The sequence below is a fragment of the Penicillium mononematosum genome (genome assembly GCF_028829835.1).
Source record: "Penicillium mononematosum strain IBT 11891 chromosome Unknown utg000005l:1.0-9366267.0:1.0-9372171.0, whole genome shotgun sequence".
NCBI lineage: Eukaryota > Fungi > Ascomycota > Eurotiomycetes > Eurotiales > Aspergillaceae > Penicillium > Penicillium mononematosum.
Genome location: NW_026643275.1, coordinates 6,398,879 through 6,418,399, shown reverse-complemented (window position 1 = coordinate 6,418,399; position 19,521 = coordinate 6,398,879). Strand labels below are relative to the sequence as shown.

The 19,521-nt window shown below is 49.1% G+C and overlaps 7 protein-coding genes across 7 annotated transcripts; 4 read left to right on the top strand and 3 right to left on the bottom strand.

Moving 5' to 3' along the window:
* Positions 1 to 35: 35 nt before the first annotated feature.
* On the top strand, positions 36 to 4,666 carry N7519_010611 (E3 ubiquitin-protein ligase SSM4; the record flags this gene model as incomplete). Its single annotated transcript, XM_057297384.1, is given in 3 exon segments — positions 36 to 1,071; positions 1,091 to 3,046; positions 3,105 to 4,666. The coding sequence occupies 3 exon segments, from the start codon at positions 36 to 38 to the stop codon at positions 4,664 to 4,666; spliced, it is 4,554 nt and encodes a 1,517-aa protein (XP_057145266.1).
* A 508-nt stretch (positions 4,667 to 5,174) lies between these two features.
* On the top strand, positions 5,175 to 9,191 carry N7519_010610 (uncharacterized protein; the record flags this gene model as incomplete). Its single annotated transcript, XM_057297383.1, has 3 exons — positions 5,175 to 7,786; positions 7,840 to 8,507; positions 8,704 to 9,191. The coding sequence occupies 3 exons, from the start codon at positions 5,175 to 5,177 to the stop codon at positions 9,189 to 9,191; spliced, it is 3,768 nt and encodes a 1,255-aa protein (XP_057145265.1).
* A 635-nt stretch (positions 9,192 to 9,826) lies between these two features.
* Positions 9,827 to 11,102, top strand: N7519_010609 (uncharacterized protein; the record flags this gene model as incomplete). The annotated part of the gene is made up of 2 exons (XM_057297382.1): positions 9,827 to 9,982; positions 10,023 to 11,102. 2 exons carry the CDS (start codon positions 9,827 to 9,829, stop codon positions 11,100 to 11,102), a joined length of 1,236 nt encoding a protein of 411 aa, XP_057145264.1.
* Positions 11,103 to 11,460: 358 nt separating this feature from the next.
* N7519_010608 (uncharacterized protein) lies at positions 11,461 to 11,874 on the bottom strand (the record flags this gene model as incomplete). The annotated part of the gene is made up of 2 exons (XM_057297381.1): positions 11,461 to 11,637; positions 11,686 to 11,874. The coding sequence occupies 2 exons, from the start codon at positions 11,872 to 11,874 to the stop codon at positions 11,461 to 11,463; spliced, it is 366 nt and encodes a 121-aa protein (XP_057145263.1).
* A 31-nt stretch (positions 11,875 to 11,905) lies between these two features.
* Positions 11,906 to 12,744, bottom strand: N7519_010607 (2EXR domain-containing protein; the record flags this gene model as incomplete). Its single annotated transcript, XM_057297380.1, has 2 exons — positions 11,906 to 12,206; positions 12,374 to 12,744. The coding sequence occupies 2 exons, from the start codon at positions 12,742 to 12,744 to the stop codon at positions 11,906 to 11,908; spliced, it is 672 nt and encodes a 223-aa protein (XP_057145262.1).
* Positions 12,745 to 14,218: 1,474 nt separating this feature from the next.
* N7519_010606 (uncharacterized protein) lies at positions 14,219 to 15,417 on the top strand (the record flags this gene model as incomplete). Its single annotated transcript, XM_057297379.1, has 3 exons — positions 14,219 to 14,520; positions 14,592 to 15,227; positions 15,279 to 15,417. 3 exons carry the CDS (start codon positions 14,219 to 14,221, stop codon positions 15,415 to 15,417), a joined length of 1,077 nt encoding a protein of 358 aa, XP_057145261.1.
* A 1,087-nt stretch (positions 15,418 to 16,504) lies between these two features.
* On the bottom strand, positions 16,505 to 19,191 carry N7519_010605 (uncharacterized protein; the record flags this gene model as incomplete). Its single annotated transcript, XM_057297378.1, has 3 exons — positions 16,505 to 16,861; positions 16,927 to 18,344; positions 19,176 to 19,191. 3 exons carry the CDS (start codon positions 19,189 to 19,191, stop codon positions 16,505 to 16,507), a joined length of 1,791 nt encoding a protein of 596 aa, XP_057145260.1.
* Positions 19,192 to 19,521: the final 330 nt, after the last annotated feature.

The following is a 19,521-nucleotide window of genomic DNA, read 5'->3' as shown; positions in this document are numbered from 1 at the left end:
AACCACCACCGTCAACTTGGCGAGATTCACGAATCATGGAGCCCGTGGACTACCAATTCCGCAGCAATGCGGACAACGCGTTTCCCGATCTAATGAACGATCCGGCTTATGACGAAAGGGAAAAGGGATTTGACGACCTGGATACCTGTCGGATATGTCATGGCGAGGCAACGGAAGAGGAACCGCTGTTTTACCCGTGCAAGTGCAGCGGTAGTATCAAATTTGTCCACCAAGTATGTCTCGTTGAATGGTTGTCACACTCACAGAAGAAACACTGTGAGCTCTGCAAAACGCCGTTCCGATTCACGAAACTATACGACCCAAACATGCCTCAGAGCCTTCCCGCACCTCTGTTTGCGAAGCAAGCCCTCATTCAATGCTTCCGGACTTTGGTGACATGGTTGAGATTTGTTCTCGTTGCATTCGTCTGGCTAGGATGGCTACCGTGGTCGATGCGCGCCATCTGGAGAGCACTGTTTTGGCTTGCTGATGGCCGGTGGTCTGCAAATGATAACGTTCGGAACCAAGCCGCACAAACCGCCCAATATGGTCTTGGGCAACTGTCCGCAAATGGCAGTGCTGTAAATACTGCGGTAACTGACTCGATTACTTCGACAATTTCTAATGCTGCCATCTCATCTACTACTGCTGTACCATCTGCACGATCATCAATTCTCAATTTCGCAGCTGGCGAGCCGCTCATGCTCACGCTAATTAAAAAGGTGATACCCACTCTGTTCATGCCTGCATTTACTTCGACCGTTGGGCAAGGCAACGGACAAAACAACGTCACGGCCAGCTCAACCAAACCTCGGTATCCATCATGGCTTTCGGATGTGAAGTTCCTGAACTCGTTGACACCGTATCCAACAATAAACAACATGATCATGGACACATTAGAAGGGCAGCTTATCACCCTTCTTGTGGTCGTTGCGTTTATTCTACTCTTCCTCATTCGAGAATGGGTTGTTCAGCAGCAACCTATGGTCAATATCGCGGAAGGAGAACGCGAGGCTGCTCTTCGGTTAATTGCAAATGACAATGATCGGATAAATGATCGATTCAATCAAGGTGATCCTGAGACAACCAGAACCCATTCCCGCTCACCCGGAAAATGAGGTCAATGATGAACCCGCTGAAGCCCATGAGTTGGACAATGACGTTCTTCCTCAATTTGCTCCTCACTCCCCAGCTCTGTCCTCGAATGATTCTGAGTACGGTCCTCCTGGGTTCGAAGCGGAGCTACGAGACTACAGTGGGAACGACCCGGAACACGAAACAGGAGGCCCTCCTACGGCTCGTGCTCTGGCTTTCCGAGACCTAGTGGCCCGGACTCATGGAAACCATGAAGAAATGCTGCGCATTCTCCGTGAAGAGGCTCACGGGGATGATCTGGACTGGATTGTGAATGCCATCACTGGAGCGACCATAAACCGGGATTCATCAGCAGGGCCTTCTACTCGTCCCCACAATCTCGATAATCCAGAAGACTCAGATGGTGCTGATGCTAGTAATCTTGGAAATGGAAATGTCGAGGATCACCCGCCTAATGCAGACGCCGGACCTTCTGCCCAGAACGTGGATCACGGGCCACCGACTAGAGAGAATGCCCTTCCTGTCCCCAACGTACAACTGGATGATCGGCCTCCACTGGGCATCACTGAACGACTGTTCGAATGGTTTTGGGGAGACATCACACCTGTGGAACGTGATGCGGAAGAGCCAGTTCCCGAAGATGAAGAACATATTGTTGAAGATCCGGCCTTGGAAGACCCATTCGTGCGCTTGCCGAATCGGATGGAAAACATCCAACCAGATGCTGCCGCTGATGCTGCTGCGGCCGCGGATGCTGGGCTGGACCCTAACGATATCGATGCAATCGAAGGGGACGACTTCGAAGGGATCATGGACCTTATTGGCATGCATGGTCCCATCTTTGGGCTTTTCCAGAACGGGGTCTTCTGTGCCCTTCTGATTGCGTTCACAGTAGCCATCGGGATCTGGCTCCCGTACCTATGGGGTAAAATTGCTCTTGTGTTGTTAGCCAACCCTCTCGAACTCATCATCGGTGTTCCTATCACCGCGATTGAAGTCGTCGCAGACATCGCTCTTGATACTCTTATTGGTGTCGTGGGATATCTCATGTACTGGTTCAGCCTCATTTTCAAGATTGTACTGAGCCCTTTCAGTGCTCTTTTGCCTATTGGAGAATGGATTCCCCGGGACAAGTCCGTTACTAGTGCATCACTTTCCCTCATCGACGCAAGCAGTCACCGCTTGAATAAAGTGATCAAAGCATTCCTGGTCTTCCATGAGTCTGATATCCCCATGTTCTCAGTGCTCTCGCACCAGGCGCTTAAATTACACCAAGCTCGACTCGGTGCTGTGCTCCAATCCGTCTTTGCCACTCTCAAGTTCATCCTACATGACTTCCCACTTCGACTTGTCACTCTCGGTGTTCCCGGTGCCCTTTCTTTGGACATTGACTTTTCCTATTTCAAGAATGCTATTGGTCAAGCCCAACAACAACTCACCACCTTCGCTAAATCATCAATTTTCTCGATGCCTGGAACGAGGTTTCTGAACGCAAGTGCAGCTAAGGCAGCCTCTGCCACAGTGCCGGTCGATTATGATCTGGTGGTCTGGGATTCAAAGGATCGTGTTATCGCTATATTCATGGGCTATTTGCTTGCGTTCATGGTAGGGCTTCTCTACCTACGAATCACAGGGCTGCTGTCTGGTGCCAATCGGGGACAAAGGATGGAGGGTCTGCTTGCTGAGGTCCTGGTACAAGCCGGAGGAGTTATGAAGGTCATCCTCATCATCGGTATTGAGATGATTGTTTTCCCTTTGTATTGTGGCAGTCTTCTTGATCTTGCTTTACTCCCGCTCTTCTCCGACGCTACAGTGGCCTCTCGTATCGCTTTTACTGCTGCATCTCCGCTCACATCGCTTTTCGTGCACTGGTTTGTCGGCACTTGCTACATGTTCCACTTTGCCCTATTTGTTTCCATGTGCAGAAAGATTTTGAGAAGCGGTGTGCTTTGTAAGTGCTGTTATGGATTTGCCAGGCCTTGATCGGTTTGCTAACTGCTTGACTCTAGACTTCATTCGTGACCCCGATGACCCAACTTTCCACCCAATACGTGATGTTCTCGAACGCAGCATCACTACCCAGCTCCGTAAGATCGGTTTCAGTGCCCTTGTATACGGTGCGCTAGTGATCGTCTGTCTAGGAGGTGTCGTCTGGGGCTTGCACTTTGCTCTCGATGGTGTTCTCCCGGTTCACTGGTCGGCCAGTGCCCCGATGCTCGAGTTCCCAGTTGATCTCCTATTCTACAACTTCGTGTTGCCTGTAGTCATCCAATCATTCAAACCTTCAGATGGGTTGCATGATTTATATGACTGGTGGTTCCACAAGTGTGCTCATTTCCTGCGTCTCAGCAACTTTTTCTTCCCGGAAAGACACCTGGAGGAAGAAGGCTACCACGTCCGGAAAACCTGGTGGGCTATTCTCTCTAGAAGCGAGGGTGACTGGGAACACCCAGTAGTTGGAGATGATCAGCAGACTGCAGCTGAGCGGGAAAACCGTGACGTCTACTTCCTGCGCGATGGTCGATACGTGCGCGCCCCTGGCTCTGATCAGGTCCGCATTCCCAAAGGCAACAACGTTTTCCTCGAGGTCACCGAGAACAATGAACGTGTTGATGGGAAGGTCGATTTCGCCGATGGGTTACATGGTCGATCCAGCAACATGTTCACCAAAGTCTACATCCCTCCTTCCTTCCGCACTCGGATTGCTGCCTTTATTCTTCTAATCTGGCTTTTTGCCGCTACCACCGGGGTAGGCATCACTATTATTCCCTTGGTAATTGGTCGGAAGATCATCGGGTCCTACTCCTCTACTCCGGCTCCGGTGAACGACGTCTACGCATTTTCAAGTGGTCTCTGTGTGGTCGGTGCGCTTGCCTACCTGGCGTACTACTCCAGCACCGCACTCAACTTCGTGCGGGAGAATTCAGGCGCATACCTTCGTTCCCCCTGTCAAGCAGCCCAGACTGGTCTGGACCTCGTGCTACATGCTGCTCGACTTTTGTACATGGCTCAAGTTGCCATTATCCTTCTACCGTCACTCTTCGCGCTGCTTACTGAACTATACATTCTCATTCCAGCGCACACACTCTTTGGCGATGGAGAGTCGCATGTTGTCCATGTCGTTCAGGACTGGGCGCTCGGAGTGTTGTATGTCCAGATGGCCATTAAGTTGACTTTCTGGCAGCCCCATTCCTGGGTGGCAGCTGCGGTCAACAGTGTCTTCCAAGATGGTTGGCTGAAGCCGAATGCGAGCCTTGCGACTCGTGCCCTTGTTCTTCCAATTGTTCTCTTCACTGCAGCTGCGGTCACTTTGCCTTTGTCATTTGGGTTTATTGTGCGCTGGACAATTTTCTACTCCCACATCGGAGTGCAGCCTAATATTTACCGCTATGCTTATCCCACTACACTCTTGATCGTGCTGTCTGTATGGATGGCACATCTACTGTTGAGACGAGTGGCGGTCTGGCGAACCAATATCCGCGACGAAGTCTATCTCATTGGAGAGAGACTGCACAATTTCAGTGAGAAACGAGCACGGGATGTCGGTGTGTCGCGGGTGATGACAGGGTGACAAAATGGATGAGTGTGTGATAACTTTGGCCTTAAAGGCACTCTCTTACTTTTCTTAGCTCTATTGTACATTTAACTCAAAATGAATCGTTAGAATCCAAGTATTATTGACTATCTCTCATCCTGCCCCTCGTTGGAATCATGCCTGAGGCATCCATGGATGGTTTTTATATGTACGTAAGTGGTACTGGTAATACCGTAATATAAACCTTCATTGCCTGCTGCCTGCCCCGTGGCCCCACTATTGGCCTCTCTTGTGGTCGCTCATTGGTTAGGCAACAGGATTCCCTCGATGCACCATTGTGTGGTTATCGGCCTTCATCGCCATCCTCAAGGCACCCATTGAAACTGCTCTTGCAAGTCTTTATCGATTCCTTTCCTGTCGAATGGGTTCTTCGATTTTCAGCTACTCTCACTATGTGTTCTTGAACGCTACCACTGCAGTGCCTTGTCTCTAATGCTCGATACTGTACCTGTCATTCTTATCGATCCCCTCCGCAATCGCCAAGATGTCAGTCCTCCGGCATGGAGGAGGAGGTGGCTTCCTCCAGCGGCGCCTCACGAAACTATATACCGATACGAAAACCTCCTGCGAGAGCGTTACGACAGCCTCAAAGGCCCTCGATGATCCTGAGCTCGTCGCCCTCCATGGGAGTTTCCAGAAACAGAGGGATCGCTTGCTGGCGTGGGGACTGGATTGGAGCGACGCAAGCGCCGCGCAGCCCAACGACATCGATGAATCTTTGACTGCTGCAGGCTTCAGCGATGTCGTCGAGAGTGTCATGTCATCGATCCAAGAACTCCTCAACGATGCTGAGCAAGTCCAGCATGTGGATGCGCCCATGCTTCCTTCCAAGGAACGGAAAGTCGATATACCATCGAAGGATACCCTCGCTAGCAGACCTGTTAAAACGCAATGGACGGAGGAAGATATAACTCGCTCGAACAAGATTTTGAATGAACTCACTGGCTGCATTGATACCCTTTATGATCTCTCGCGCTCCCGGCGGACAATGGCTTCCAGCATGTCATCCAGCAGGAACAGCGCGCGCCGCCCACGACCCAACCTCACCTCACCTTACGACTCATCGCACGGTTCATTCTCCGATTCCAAGGAGAAAGTACAAAGCCCGAAGCAAATGTTCGATACATTCACCTACTCGCCCACGACCACACACCGTGACTCCCCTAATCCTTTCTTGCCATTGAACCATCTCCTCATTGATCGCTCAGCTCTGCAACTATATGGAGCGGCGCACGATAATAGCCCTCCTCCATATGAACCCGTTGCGGCATCTTCCAACTCGCGTGCCATTGGACGACTGAAGTCATCGGCATCGCATCTTCTCGCCTCCACAAAAGAGTCTCATGTCTCGGTGCTTGTCGAGTTTATGCCTATATTGGCGGAGTCAAAAATGGATAACAAGAGTGCTCGACTGGAAAAGCTCCAACAGTCTCTTGATCAGTTGCTACAGAACGCTAGAATCTCGCACTTGGGGTTGATGCGATTTTTGGGCTACTGCATTGATAACTCGAATTCTCGCTATGCATTCCTTTATCAGATGCCGGTCGACTACTTCCCGTTCCTACAGAATCCGAGTGACCTATTGAAGGAGTTAAAGCCTAAGCCATTGGTCGCTCTTCTTCCTTCAGCAGAGGAGTACCGGGAGAATCGAGTTCCGAACCTTGACACTCGCTTTCGATTGGCTTACGATCTCTTAATGTCCGCTCTCCATCTGAGAAGTCAAAATGCCGTTCATGGAAATATCAACAGCAGCAACGTTATCTTCTTCCCGGGCCGAAGTGATGCGAGTGATGATGAAAGTGGTCTTGTACCTGATCTTCGCCGCCCTTATCTCACCTCTCCGGCACGGTTCTCTGGGGATGGACCAACCCCTGAGCCGTTGTCTTCGGCAATGTATCGTCACCCAGAGGACAAGAGATGTGTTGAGGATGATGGCGCGTGGGCCTATGACCTTTACTCGCTAGGCCTCATTCTATTAGAGATAGGCCTGTGGGCACCAGTTGGGCGGCTTTGGAAGATGAAGTACGACCGCTCGTGGTTCAAGCATCGAGTGGAAGATCTTTATGTTAAGAAGCTCGGCCCTAAGTGCGGTGGTGCCTATCTTCAAGCCGTTCAGTTGTGCCTTGATGCCCCCAACTTCCATTTATCGACACAGCCGATGACAGACCTTGGTCTCCGTGTCCCACAAATTTACCACTACCCGGTACTCGACTTGTCGGACCCTGATGGCACTTTCTCTTTTTCAATGAATTTCATGTATACAATCTGCAAGATACTGTGGTCATGTTGCCGGATTGATATCTTCTCGGCACCCTCGGCAGAAGAATTGGATGACTGCCTTCCACTCGCTCTTGTCCCCACCCCCGAACCGGTCACCATCGAGGATAAAGTCAGGGCATATAAGTCATCGAAGCGCGAGATGTCTAATTATGACAAGAAGCTTCCCACAATTCCAGCCGATGCATGGAGTGCCGCGAATGAAGATAAACACATTGAAAAGCCACAAAAGAAACGGACCGTCAAGAGGCTTCCGCACTTGGAAATACCGGACGAGCACCTACAAGAGTGGAATTTCCAAATAATGCCTCGAGTGAGTCGCCTTCTTCAAAAGATCTTAAAGGAGTCCTCCGAGTCATGTGGAGTAAACCTCATCATGACTGGCGAATCGCCTGAAAGTGCCAAAACCACGATTTGTGTTACTTGCGCCAGCGTGAAGAAAGTTCGAATGGCCCTCAAGAAGCATTTTGCTCTTGGTCGGGATGACTGGGATTTGATTGTCCTCCGTGGCGATATCGAACGCTCCAAGGTTCCTCGGAACCGGCGCCGGAGACCGGCCAAAGCTCGCCCGAATGTATCCAATGATACACCCTTTCGTCAGCGAGAGCTCAATCCATGTCACCAGCAGCGACCTTTATGCGGAGCATCCATCGGTGCTTTTCAGAACGAAGAGCACCTACCTCCCGTCTCATATGGTGGTGCCGTCATCGTCGATGGCTTACCGTATGGCTTAACAGTACATCATATGTTGGAAGCTCCTAGCGAAGATGAGGGCCAAGACAGTGGCCCCGCAGAGTCCAACCAAGACGCCCCTTCCAGGTCGGCGGGAATTGGCCCCGTGATACATCAAATATCCCACATCCTGGATTCAGGTATGACTATCCAGAGGATGACTCGTCTGACATGAACTTCGATTTCGAAATTTCCGATATCGAGGACGGAGACGATCCGTCACAAGGCCTTGAGTCTGGGTATGATGAATTCTGGCTTTCAGATGAAGATTCATCAGATGACGACTCCATTGGCCCCGATGACGATGATGATGACACCGCGTCTATCGGCGATACTGCGGGCATTGAACCCGGCGAAGAACCTCGGCTGCTTGTCACCCAACCAGCTATTGACGATGTACATGAAGACTTTTTTCCATCTCCAGAAGATCGCGATGACGAGCATCTAGCCTCACACTCCCTAGGTTATGTTCACGCATCATCTGGAGTACGGCGCTGGACCCGAAAGGGTCTGAAACATGAGATTGACTGGGCACTTATCAAAGTCGATGAAGCCCGCATGGACCCTCGCAACATCATTCTGGATACTACTAGATCAAGTATCGCTCGTCCGGGTCGCCCTATCCCGCCACAACCCATATTTCTGAACCAGGTGGCCCGGATGGAGGAGCTAGGTGGCTTGCAAGTTCATTGCTGTGGCCGCACAAGTGGACTTCAAACAGGGCAGATATCCAAGGCTATGACATTGGTCAAACTTCAGGGACGGCATTCATTCTCAACCAGCTTTTGCGTCAATGGGAACTTCGGAGGTAAGAGGTGCACTTCAGCGGATCCATGTTTTTGTCTATACGACCCTTAATTAGATACCCTTTTTGTCGTTTTTTCATGCACGCCCATCGTTTGTTGTCTTTCTTAGCTGGTAAACATACAGCACCATTCTGTCCTAAGACATCGGCTCGTATCGAGTAAACATTTTCGTGAAGCTAATCTCTCTTTATTCGACAGCCCCTGGCGACTCCGGCGCATGGGTCTTCGACCGTCCCACGGGCCGTGTCTGCGGCCATGTTCTCGCCTGGTCCGCAAAAAGCAACACCACCTACATTTCGCCTATGGAAGTCACCTTCGATGACATCGCACGCACGCTCCGCGCCTCTGTCGTCTCCCTCCCTGGCGACCCGAGCCGATCCATGGGTTACGTCGACCCTAACTCCCCGCAGTCCGCTCAATACCGCTATCAGGCACAGCGGCTGCCAGGGGACTTTGGTCGTTTGGCTTTTGGAGCTGGAGGTTCCCCCCGGTCCGCCTGTACCACCCTATCCCCACCATTATCCTCGCCCTCAAGCCCACCATCCGGCTTACGGACGTCCTCCACCTCCGCCTCCACCCCCTCCCGGCTCCCGAGAAGCCCATGGGCCCGTGTACAGTGGCCCTGTCCCCCCATTCCGCCGTCCCTTCTGGCTGGGCCCCGTAACATCGAGCGACAACTTGCTTGATTTGAGGAAATCTGCAATATGGGAATAATATTTTGAGATGCAATGTCATGTTGATCTGGGTATATTGGTTTTGTTTTATGATTATGTTGATGTTTATGGACGTTGAGGATACCCATGATGGAGCGAGCACTTTTGGTTCCATTTTTGTTTTATACGCTACGCTATAAGAATTGTTTCACGTGAATTACGCATGTATTCAAAGGATAGTATTTATGGCTGGGCTTGAGTTAGGCACAATGCAGCTAGGGAGGACACACTCGAGGCTGGCGTTAACCCGATCCGTCGGCGTCATGGAATATCAACCCTGCCCAGGTTGTTTGCCCTTCCTTTTACCAATAATTGTCACCCTTAACCAGGATGCAAAGTTTGCCATTACCATTCGCAACCGCCACCTCCTATCGTGTCAGGAAGGCTCAAATTTCCCATCTTCATAGTCTAGTACTATAGGGTACGGCCATTATCTTAACTATGTATATATCACGTGGGGGATAAGCCTAACCACTTTTGGAAACAAATTAAGGTTGCAGGACCGAGGGCTACTAAGCCTAATTAGGTAGGCTTGGTGCTCTTAACTATGGAGCATTAAACTGGATAAGTTTTCTTCTTTCTCGACATCAACATCAACATCAACAACGATGTCTTCTCATCTGTGCGAAATTCCCGAAGATTCTGTAGCCTCCTACGATACTGAACTGTCCACAGATGCTTGTTTGGCCAGTGCTACTGAAGAAATGCTGGAAGTTGCGGAGGCTCCAGCAAAGGATGAAGACATACTGCGACAGGCCCTGAGCGTGCACTCTATTATATCAACTTCCCCGAAGCTTCGCACAGCGTATGCAGCGAGAAAAATCCCTTCAGGATGCTCCACTTGTTGTCATCGGCCGGGGAACATGCGGCACGATCTTTGAGATTCCTGGAACAGAGTCAGCGTACAAAAAAGGCAGCGATAAGGTCGCACTGTGGAACGATGCGAACCTCACCAACATCGCCTGCCGTGCAGTCACAGTGACGAAGACTTGTCTTCAGGAAATATTCCCAAATGTCTCAATCCCTCGTGTGCCTGTAGTGACTGGTTGGATTAGTGAGAATGACCTGGAAAACTGGTGGCGAGAGAACTTGCGACGATTCCCAAAGGATACTCGAAAAGCTGGATATCTTTTTCAAGTGCAGCGGATCTTACCGCTTCCCAAGCCCTGCCGTGAAGCTCTTATCCGTCTCTATTTCCCGAAGACAATGCGCGAATCGGCACACGAGGACCCGGATAATAAGGCATGCCTTGTACGACCATACCTTGGACAGCGAAGAGGAGAGAGAGAATTATCCAATCCAGCACTCAGCCTTCAGAACTTTCCTCTTTATCTCGATCAGATAGAGAAACTCGAGTTAGAGGTAGAGGCTATCCAATTTTCCGAGGAGATGGCTATTGGGCTAGCTACCATCCACTGGAAGGCTTGCTTGGACGGTATGGACATGGAATTCGTACTCGGTAGTGCGGCAACAAATGGAGAACTTCCTACCGTCGTTGAGAACTTTAAGACAGTGGCGCCCTTTGGTATCCCTACGGGTGATTTCAAAAGACGGCAGGTACATCTCTGGATGCTTGACTTTGATAAGGCTGAACAGCTTTGCCTCAAGAAGAGCTGGAAACCTTGCTGTGATAGAATGGTCACTGCTGTGACAGCGAATGACCCCTATTTCCCCAACCCAGCGGCTACAGCAACACTCGAACAAAAGTTATGGGATACATTTGAGCGCGCCTATCTTCTTGCTGCGTCTAATCTTCTGCTTACGCAGAAGACGTTGCCAAAGGAGGCGAGTAAATACCCGGCTCTATTTTTGAAAGCATGGAAGAAGAGAGCTACAGAACTGGCAGAGGACACGGAGGGTGATTTTGTGAAGTTTGGTGAATAGTCACATCATGCTGGCAGGAAACGACGAACAGGGTCGATAGAAAGGGAAACAATCAACAGCTATTCAACAAGGCCTAGAAGTCGCTTCATCCGGTAGTAGACTTAGAAACTTGCCGCCACCATGGGGGCCATATTCACGTCGCCAGTGGTCAGTCCAACGTGAAGACCTCTCACAATAACTGAGAGGCTAACTGGTAAGCACGTGAGCTTTCTAAACCTAATTCTGTCACATTTACTTCATAACAATTGCAGTCATTGAACCTAACCGTGAAATGCAATCATTACTTATTACAGTATTTACAGTTAGTTAATCAAATGAGACAGCGATAAGACCATCCACAAGGTTGTGGTCTCTGAAATTAACTTCTTAATCCTGAAGACTCCATGATACCCGAATCATAAAAGCAAGTCGAGTGGCCGGAAAAGACATTGGTCACTCCTGCGACTCCGCCAGGACATGATGTACTGGCATCAAATGACGAAGGGTAGCACAGTGCTGCTCTTAAACTTGCATCAGGCCCTAGGAAAGCCACGAACTGTCAGTGGATCAGCAACGAGAAGATAGAACAGCGGAGAGGACTCACTTTGGAAACGGTCGTTTTCACCAAGCTGTGCTTACTAGCATGGGACTTGATCAGAGAGTCCAAACCAGCTCCAAGATCACAAATCGCATCCGCAGCATGGGCGATCACGTCCTCATCCATAACCAGTTCGGCAGCCTCAGTCGCGCCAAAGCAGATCGGAAAGAAACCGATGTGTGTCGTAATTCGCATGATGCCGGTGGTATGGGACGCAAAGGAACATTTACAGTCTGGTCGCGTGGGCGGCCCGTATCTCGAAGTAGTTTACTCCGCGCATGGACGCGGCAAGATGGTCAGATACCGCATGGGCGGCTTCAATGACCCGCTCATAGGAGTGGTCGTTGAGGAGTTGGTTGCCACTCCTCACCTCAAGCCTCTTGATTGTTCGGTCCCACACAATTGCTTCTCCTTGATGAGTGGCATCAAGCACCCACCGCGGTGGTGCCTTTGCGAAATCCCCAGACGTGACACCAAATGCGGGATGCTTACCCGCGATGATAAACATCACGACATCATCGCAAAAGCTGTGCATTGCATCGCAGAGCAACCTTGGGAACCACCTAGCCATCAAGTCTCTGGAATCGCAAATCGACTGATGTTGATGGGAATAGGAATAATGGCGTTTGGGCCAGATGCCATCTGCATCTCCCGACACTGTCTGGCGAATAATTGAAATGTACCTTCACCAAACCAGATCATGTCCCGCATTTCGTCAGGACGGCGAATATATATATTGCACCGTCTCTTCTTATCGAAGCTAAACTCAATGCCCTGTTTGTGGGCCCAAGTGATAGCGATGTTACGGCCCTCATGGTTCACGGAGGCGAGGGGTATCTTGACACGGATTACGTCCAAATCGAAGCGGTACTCCCACTCCCCGAAGTGGATGCTAGTAGTTGGCACTGGAGAAGGGTTCCAACTGCCACCTCGATATGGAGTAAATGCCGGGGAGTCTTTTTCAGGCAAGGCGGCACGCCAGATCATGGCGCGTAGTTCGGGAGGAAGGTAGGGAAATAAAGGAAAAGTGGGCGAGCTGGCCGCTGTCACGGCCAAGGTATCCATGGTGGACTTGAGAATTGCCAGAGTTGAATAATCTGTGACTGATTTAGAGTCTTCTGATGAGATGAGGAGGGTAGGGAGGGAGGTTAGTGTGAAATTGACTTGGTGGATGGTGGTCAACACCTGACTTACTGTGACTCCGTTGCCTAAAGCAATCGTTGGACAATCTTCCTTATCTAGCAACTGGTGTTTGATACCTGAGTGGACAATCGAGATAGTTTGTCACTTCCTAGTGAAGTTGCTCTTCGACGGACGGGGGATCTTCCGGTCGACGAGACGGTAAGAGCTTGAAGCTCTTAAGGATTTAGGTGATCTAGTAAATCATGTCCTGAAGTCGTCTTCATTCTTAAGAACATGTTAGAATTTGTACAGTGAAAGTGCCGGGACCTAGGTGGCCACCTACTCAGATGATCACTTCGTCTTCCCTAAAGAGGGTGTTTCATATGTTTCATATCCTGGGTTGCTATATTAACATGATCGCTTATAAGCTGAATCGTATAGAGCTGCTTGAGATATAGACGGCCGCTTGTAAGGCGAGCCATATAGAGCTTATGAGGCGAGTTAATATTTATAATGGCAACGAAAATACCGATGAAGTTAAAGTGAGAGTATACTGATGGAATACAGAGAGGACTCATAATCTGGTCTGACTACTGGGTAGTAGTATAGAGAGAGAGAAGAAGAAGAAGAGGTATTGATTATCAACAAACAAAAGCTAACTAATATAGCTAGTGGAAACAGTGGAAGCCTAACAAACCAGGCATTAGAAGATAGCCTGTCATAGCACATTGTTTCTATTCTTGGTCAAATTGTACCTTTGTAGGCAGTGAAAACAAGATCTGATCTTGGCTAGGTAATCTGATACACTTTGTGCACATCTTGTTATGAGCAATTCAGTATCCCTCATGGAGAACAAAGAGGAAGAAAGCGTTGTAGACTGTCAATGGGTTGAAAGGTAGCTCAATATAAATTACGCTCGTAGAGCCAACTGACCTATATTTCTATATAACTTCTATAGATTTTATAATGGATTAGCCGGATCATTATAGCAGGGAGAGATTTATAGTACTTTCTCGCATATCGCCTTTCATGTTCTTGCCCAAGATAGGAAATAGCCTATGGCTCGCGACTTCGAAAATAGTGTCATTTTCATCTCATCTTCACTTCAGACTTTGAGTAAACAGCGATATCGAGTCTGTCTTCGTACCAGCGCGTCCGTTCCTCATCTCTACTATATTCTCTCTTTCTTTCTTTCTTTCTCGCCTTTTCAGTCATCTCTATTTTATTCTTCTCTCTCGCCTTTCACATTTCTCAAGGGTCTTCAATCTCACAATTTTCGTATCTCGTCTTTCATTCTTCTCTCACAGCTTTAACATTTCTAAGAATCTTCAATCTTCACCACACTCTTATCTCGTCTTTCATTCCTCCTTTTCATTGTACCTCGGAGCGGTCCTGCCATCTTCCCGGACTCATGACGATGCATCATTTGTACACCTTCCATAGAGGTCCCGAACTGGGCACCCGTCCCCTCAACGACTGGCCATGCAGCTTGGACAGAGCCATGGAGCTTCTCAAGACGTGGTATGACGATGATAAGCCTTTCTTCACAAAGAAAGATCTGGAGAGCGTCTCTAACCAAATGGATCGCTGGCGCAACGGAATGAAGGATGGACAAATGGAATTGGTCTCGGTCAAGGGTCTCAGTGGCTCAAGTATCTATTACGAAATGAGGACCGGGCAAGTTATTCTAGGAGCGAGGCAAAACGAGGACTGGGAAATGTAAGTCGTTAACAATGTCTCTTCAGGGCTCTCTGGCACATGACCGCGCTAACATATACTCCCCACAACAGGATGGAACCAAAGATCCGATATTTATGCTATGAGCAACTCACCGATTCAGTGAAGTCAGGGGACATTAAACTGGTCGAAGCCTTCTTTCCGTTGCAGATTGAGCATTTTATGAACGTACGCGCAAGCGACACCAAGCTGCCCATATCGACTGAGTACATTAAGAACTCCGTGGGTGTGGATGAGTGTCTCAAAACTATGCTGGGGTGCTGGAAACAAACACCCGAATGGGTGAATCTCACAGCCCTTCTCAAACTTGTCGCCACTCATAAAATTACCAAAGTTGTCGGTATCGCATCTGGATCGATGGAATTCGGTCCTGATGATGATGATTGGACCTTTCGCAGCGCGGTACAACACTCGGTGATGACCTCGGTCAAGGAGTACATTGAGGAAACCACCGATGAGAGGATTAAATGCTATGCTCAGGACCCTCACTACACCGCTGTTGACACTTGGGCCCTCGCAGAGCATGGCTGCAAAGTCCTGGATGACCCTCGGGCATTGCTGGAGATTGACGACGACTGCATCTTATTTTCGTGTTGCCCAGCTCTTCCATTGAAGGCTATCACTAATGACTTTGCTCGGCCAGCTATGCTAATTTGGGATTCAGTCGTGGCTAAGTCACACCCCGGATGGTTAGTTTGATCCTGATACTGTATTCACTTCTTACTGACTGTCTCTCTTAGCCATAACCCCAACTCCGCTCGCGTGCAGAACATGGTTTACAATGAATATGACTGCTACGGGTTCTGGGATTTGCATGATACCAGACTTGCTCCCTTCAGGTCTGACCTGGTTGTTTACATCCGCCGTCAGGTGGAGTAAAATCATCACAAAGATGATGTGTCAGATTAGGGTGTGTTGGGGAAGAGGGGCAATGTCCAAAGCTATATCTTTCGTCTTGGGGCTAAATGATCCGGTTACATGGGTTGTCTGGGGAATTTAAATGCCCAAAAGAGTATTTGTTTGAGTGGGAATCCAATTTGAGCTTGAAGAAAACATCCTGATTTCCACATCCATCTGTACAAGGCCAGAGTTGGTATGAGCATACCTTCATTGTGTATTTATGTCTTTGTTCCTCTGTACTAGTAGATTTATCAATCAATCTCCTCTCCATATCATATATGTATATTATTAAATGGTTGTCTTCAACCGCCACTAGTTCTATAAGTGAAGTGAAAGACATATGCCAAATCTAATGCTGTCACTGACTGGGTATTAACTTTTTAAGTTCTATAGAAGCCAGATATATTCTGTGTTTTTGAATCTAAAGGCATATCCACAATTTACACAGACAGTGTACGTTGGAATACACACAACAGCCACACCTTGTTCTACGATGAACCCGCTTGATGTGACTCACTTAACATAACCTTACCCGAAAAAGATATTTCAAGATATTCCAAGGTCATCACATTACTACTAGGTAGTCTTAAGTGTCCTCTATGTTATTCATTGCATTGGACGAAAGAGACATTCTTCAATGATGATTCGTAGTTCTACCCTGTGTTTGTATCATTACCCACATTTGGTGATAATAACTATGTAGGATGTCTAGGTATTTTTGATTATGCTCTACCACTTCATTTTCCTAGCGTTTCACTGCGTTGTTCTCCTAATAGAGATATTATTCGCCGAAAAAGTTGTTTTGGTGTATTGAAATTGGAGCGGCTTTTGGGTTGTCTATCACCCGTGTCATAGGGTCCCATTTCTTTCATCTATTTCGTAGCTCCAAGTTTGAGGATGCTACAATCTACCGCCTGAGAGAAAAGCCATCAGTGACATGATTAACTGCAGCAAATTAGCGGGGAGTGCATGGTCCTCGGTGTCAGAGGTGACAAGGCACTGAAACCCAAAACCTCCACCAGTGAGCATCAGGCTAATCAACGGCAAGCATATGCGGGTGCTCGTACTAATTTTCATCTTCTTCTTCCTCTTCATCCTCTTCATCCTCATTCATACTCTCCCATTCGTCTTCCCCGTCGCTCTGGTCAGACTCCACCTCTTCGCCAAGCATGCTAAGAAGCTGTAATAACCCAGCCTGTGTGCGCCAGGCGTCTGCAGATGGCAAATGTGGACCGGAAGCGCCAAGGCTCCCGTTATCCGCGGTTGAAGGCTTATCCGTGTCACCGGAAGCAGATGATTTGGTGGAGAGGTTAGGAGCCAGGCTGAGGATACGGATGACTTTTGTAGGGAAGACACGAGGAAGCTCTCTGCCTTGCGGTGGAGGTACGGCACCTGGAACATTGGAGTCTCGCCAGCCGAGGGTCTGCGTTTCTGATGTCAGCTGCTGTACTTGTATTTCTTTGGTATATTTGTCAAAGCGGAACTCACGGTGTAGGTAGTCATAATAGCATCATCAGCCAACGCCATGTAACTAATCGGCACAGCAAGCTGCGGCGCGGAACTGGTGAGCAGCGAGTACGAGGCACGCGCAGGGTTTTCCACATTTTGAACCTTGTTGTCGTCATCAAGGGCGACGACATAGATTCGATCTTGAATTTCGAACATTATACGGTGGTTGCGGATCGATAACCAGCCACCAAGGTCAAAGCTTGACCCGTCTGATTCGCATTCCAAAATGGAGCTGTTCGCTGCGAGACTAGCTTCGTCGCGGAGAGCCTTGCGGAAGTCGGAGCATATAAAGACACGACCAGCGCGAGAGAAGCCCACGAAAAGATCGCCGTTCAACATTCCCGCCCCCCATTCATCCTCCCCATGCCGGACATGAGTTGGGTCATCTGGTGGCGATAGTGGACCTTTGGCGACCTCAATTGGTACCAAACAATCTTTTCGGAAAGCCCCGGGGGGAAGGGGTTGAGGTGTTGGGCCAATTCGCGCTGCGCCTGCTAGTGCTGCACTTGTAGAAGTAGAGGCGGCTTTGGGAGGAAGGATGTGGTATTTTTCTGTCGTCGGCGACGGTTTTAACGTGCCTAAGAATGCACCAGACTCCTTATTGTAGGCAAAATAGCCCTTTGCTCCCATGGAATAAATCACGATGTCTTCACTTTGGTCCAGATGGCCAATACCACCTCCCTCGATCTTCAGGTGTGTTGTCAACTTAGGAGGTCGCTGTGTCATATCGTACACGAAACCCTGGCCCTCGTTGGAAACAACGCAGAGAGTCCAGTAGGACAATTGGAACCCTCTCGTCTGGCAATTATGGTTCAAGGTAGCGATGCGCCGGAACTCTCCACGTTTTGCACCTTCATGGTCCGCCTGCCAAACCTCGAGCGAGTCTCCTTCACTATCGAACACGGCCATTCCATCCTGATATTCCAAGTGTGCATGGGGGCGAACTCCATCTCCGTCGGTGTCCAGCACCGAAGGGAGTTGCCAAAGTAAAAGGCCCGTGTCCATATCAGTGACATTCAACCCGCCAGCATGGGAAGTGGAAATGAAAAAGCGGCGCTTGAAATCGGCACGGAATCGCCAAACCGGATCATTGCCAATTTGTAGGACCGATTCCTGGCTGACTGGATGTGGCTTGGCCCAATTGCGAGCCAGCAGTGTTTGGCGCTTGCACAGGTCTTTCCATGATTCTGTGCCCTCGAATACTTTGCCATAGCTGTGGGCATCGGAGAGGAAGGAGAAATCGCGGCTACCTCCAATCGGCTGGGCGGTTTTGGCTTCGGATGTGTAAATAGCGTCTTGGTGGGTGACGTCGATAAATTGGTGCCAAGCCTTAGAGGCCGCGGTCAGGGACGCAAGGGCGGAGACGGGGGTGAAGTGCAAGATTTGCAGGACAATCTCTGGGGGCAGGACAGTGAGGGGGGTCCGCCATTGGTGAGATGGCGGTCATATTTTCAGAGATAAGAGTTGTTGCAGAAAGCAAATTAGAGAGGTGGGGGTTCACAATATTTTGTCGTTCTCCACCGTATATGCGATGACGTAGCCATTTTTGAATCCGTAGAGACAAATACCCTCCCGAGGTCCAGGGTCACGAAAAGGAGACAGGGTATTTATGGAAAGATATAGTTATATACCGTCTCTTAGGTCTTTATATACTTTTCCTAGTTGCGGAGCAGATGACAACCACATATCATAGAGCTTATAGGGTCAGGAAGTTAATTCAAGAATCACACCCTTGTTGGTTGTTATATTGCTGTCTGATTTGCTTATTAACATCTAGAGACACTATATACATAAATAATGTTCGCAGTAGCAGTTGGTCTCTATCACTGCAGCTGTTATGAAGTACCAAACCTTGGAGGTTTCCAATATGACAGAACTAGGTTTAGAAAGCTCACGTGCTTACCAGTTGGACTCCAAGCTCTTGTAACAGAAGATGGCCGTCTGACTTGAGCAAGTATGTAAGATATCTTAAGGCAATGATCAGATCATAATGCCCTCCAAGGTTGAGGAATGTGCAGTCGCTGGGATAGTTGCCCAAGCAGTTTTATACCCAATCGATATACTTCAACGACTAGTCCAAGTTGCAAGTGCGTTGGTACTCACTCAGAAATTTCGGAGGCAATCCAACGTATCTACCTCGAGAGAGAAGTCAGAGGATCTCTTACGTTAGACTAACCATCGGCTATATGAAAACGGCCTCGATGGTGGCGACAAGTTTCTATATCTACGACCGGATGAAGCCATTTCTGGGCCTTGTTGAGTAGGTGCTGCTTGTTTCCCTTTCTACCGACTCCGTTCGTTACTTCATGTCACCACGATGCCCCTCCTATAGTCGACCTTTCCTTGAACGCATTAGCCCATTTCTCCTCGTCGAAATCCATTGCACGGTGAATGAAGTACTCAGTCCCATATTTCTCAACGGTGCTTCACTCACGAGCGCCAAGACCTCGAAGATATGCGTCAAGTGTGGGCGACCTCCCCAAGAATGTCCCGAGGGCCATCATCTCATTTTGACTTCCTCTGGTGCTAGTATCATTTTCCTGTACCGGAGACCAGCATCACGGCTCATTGGAT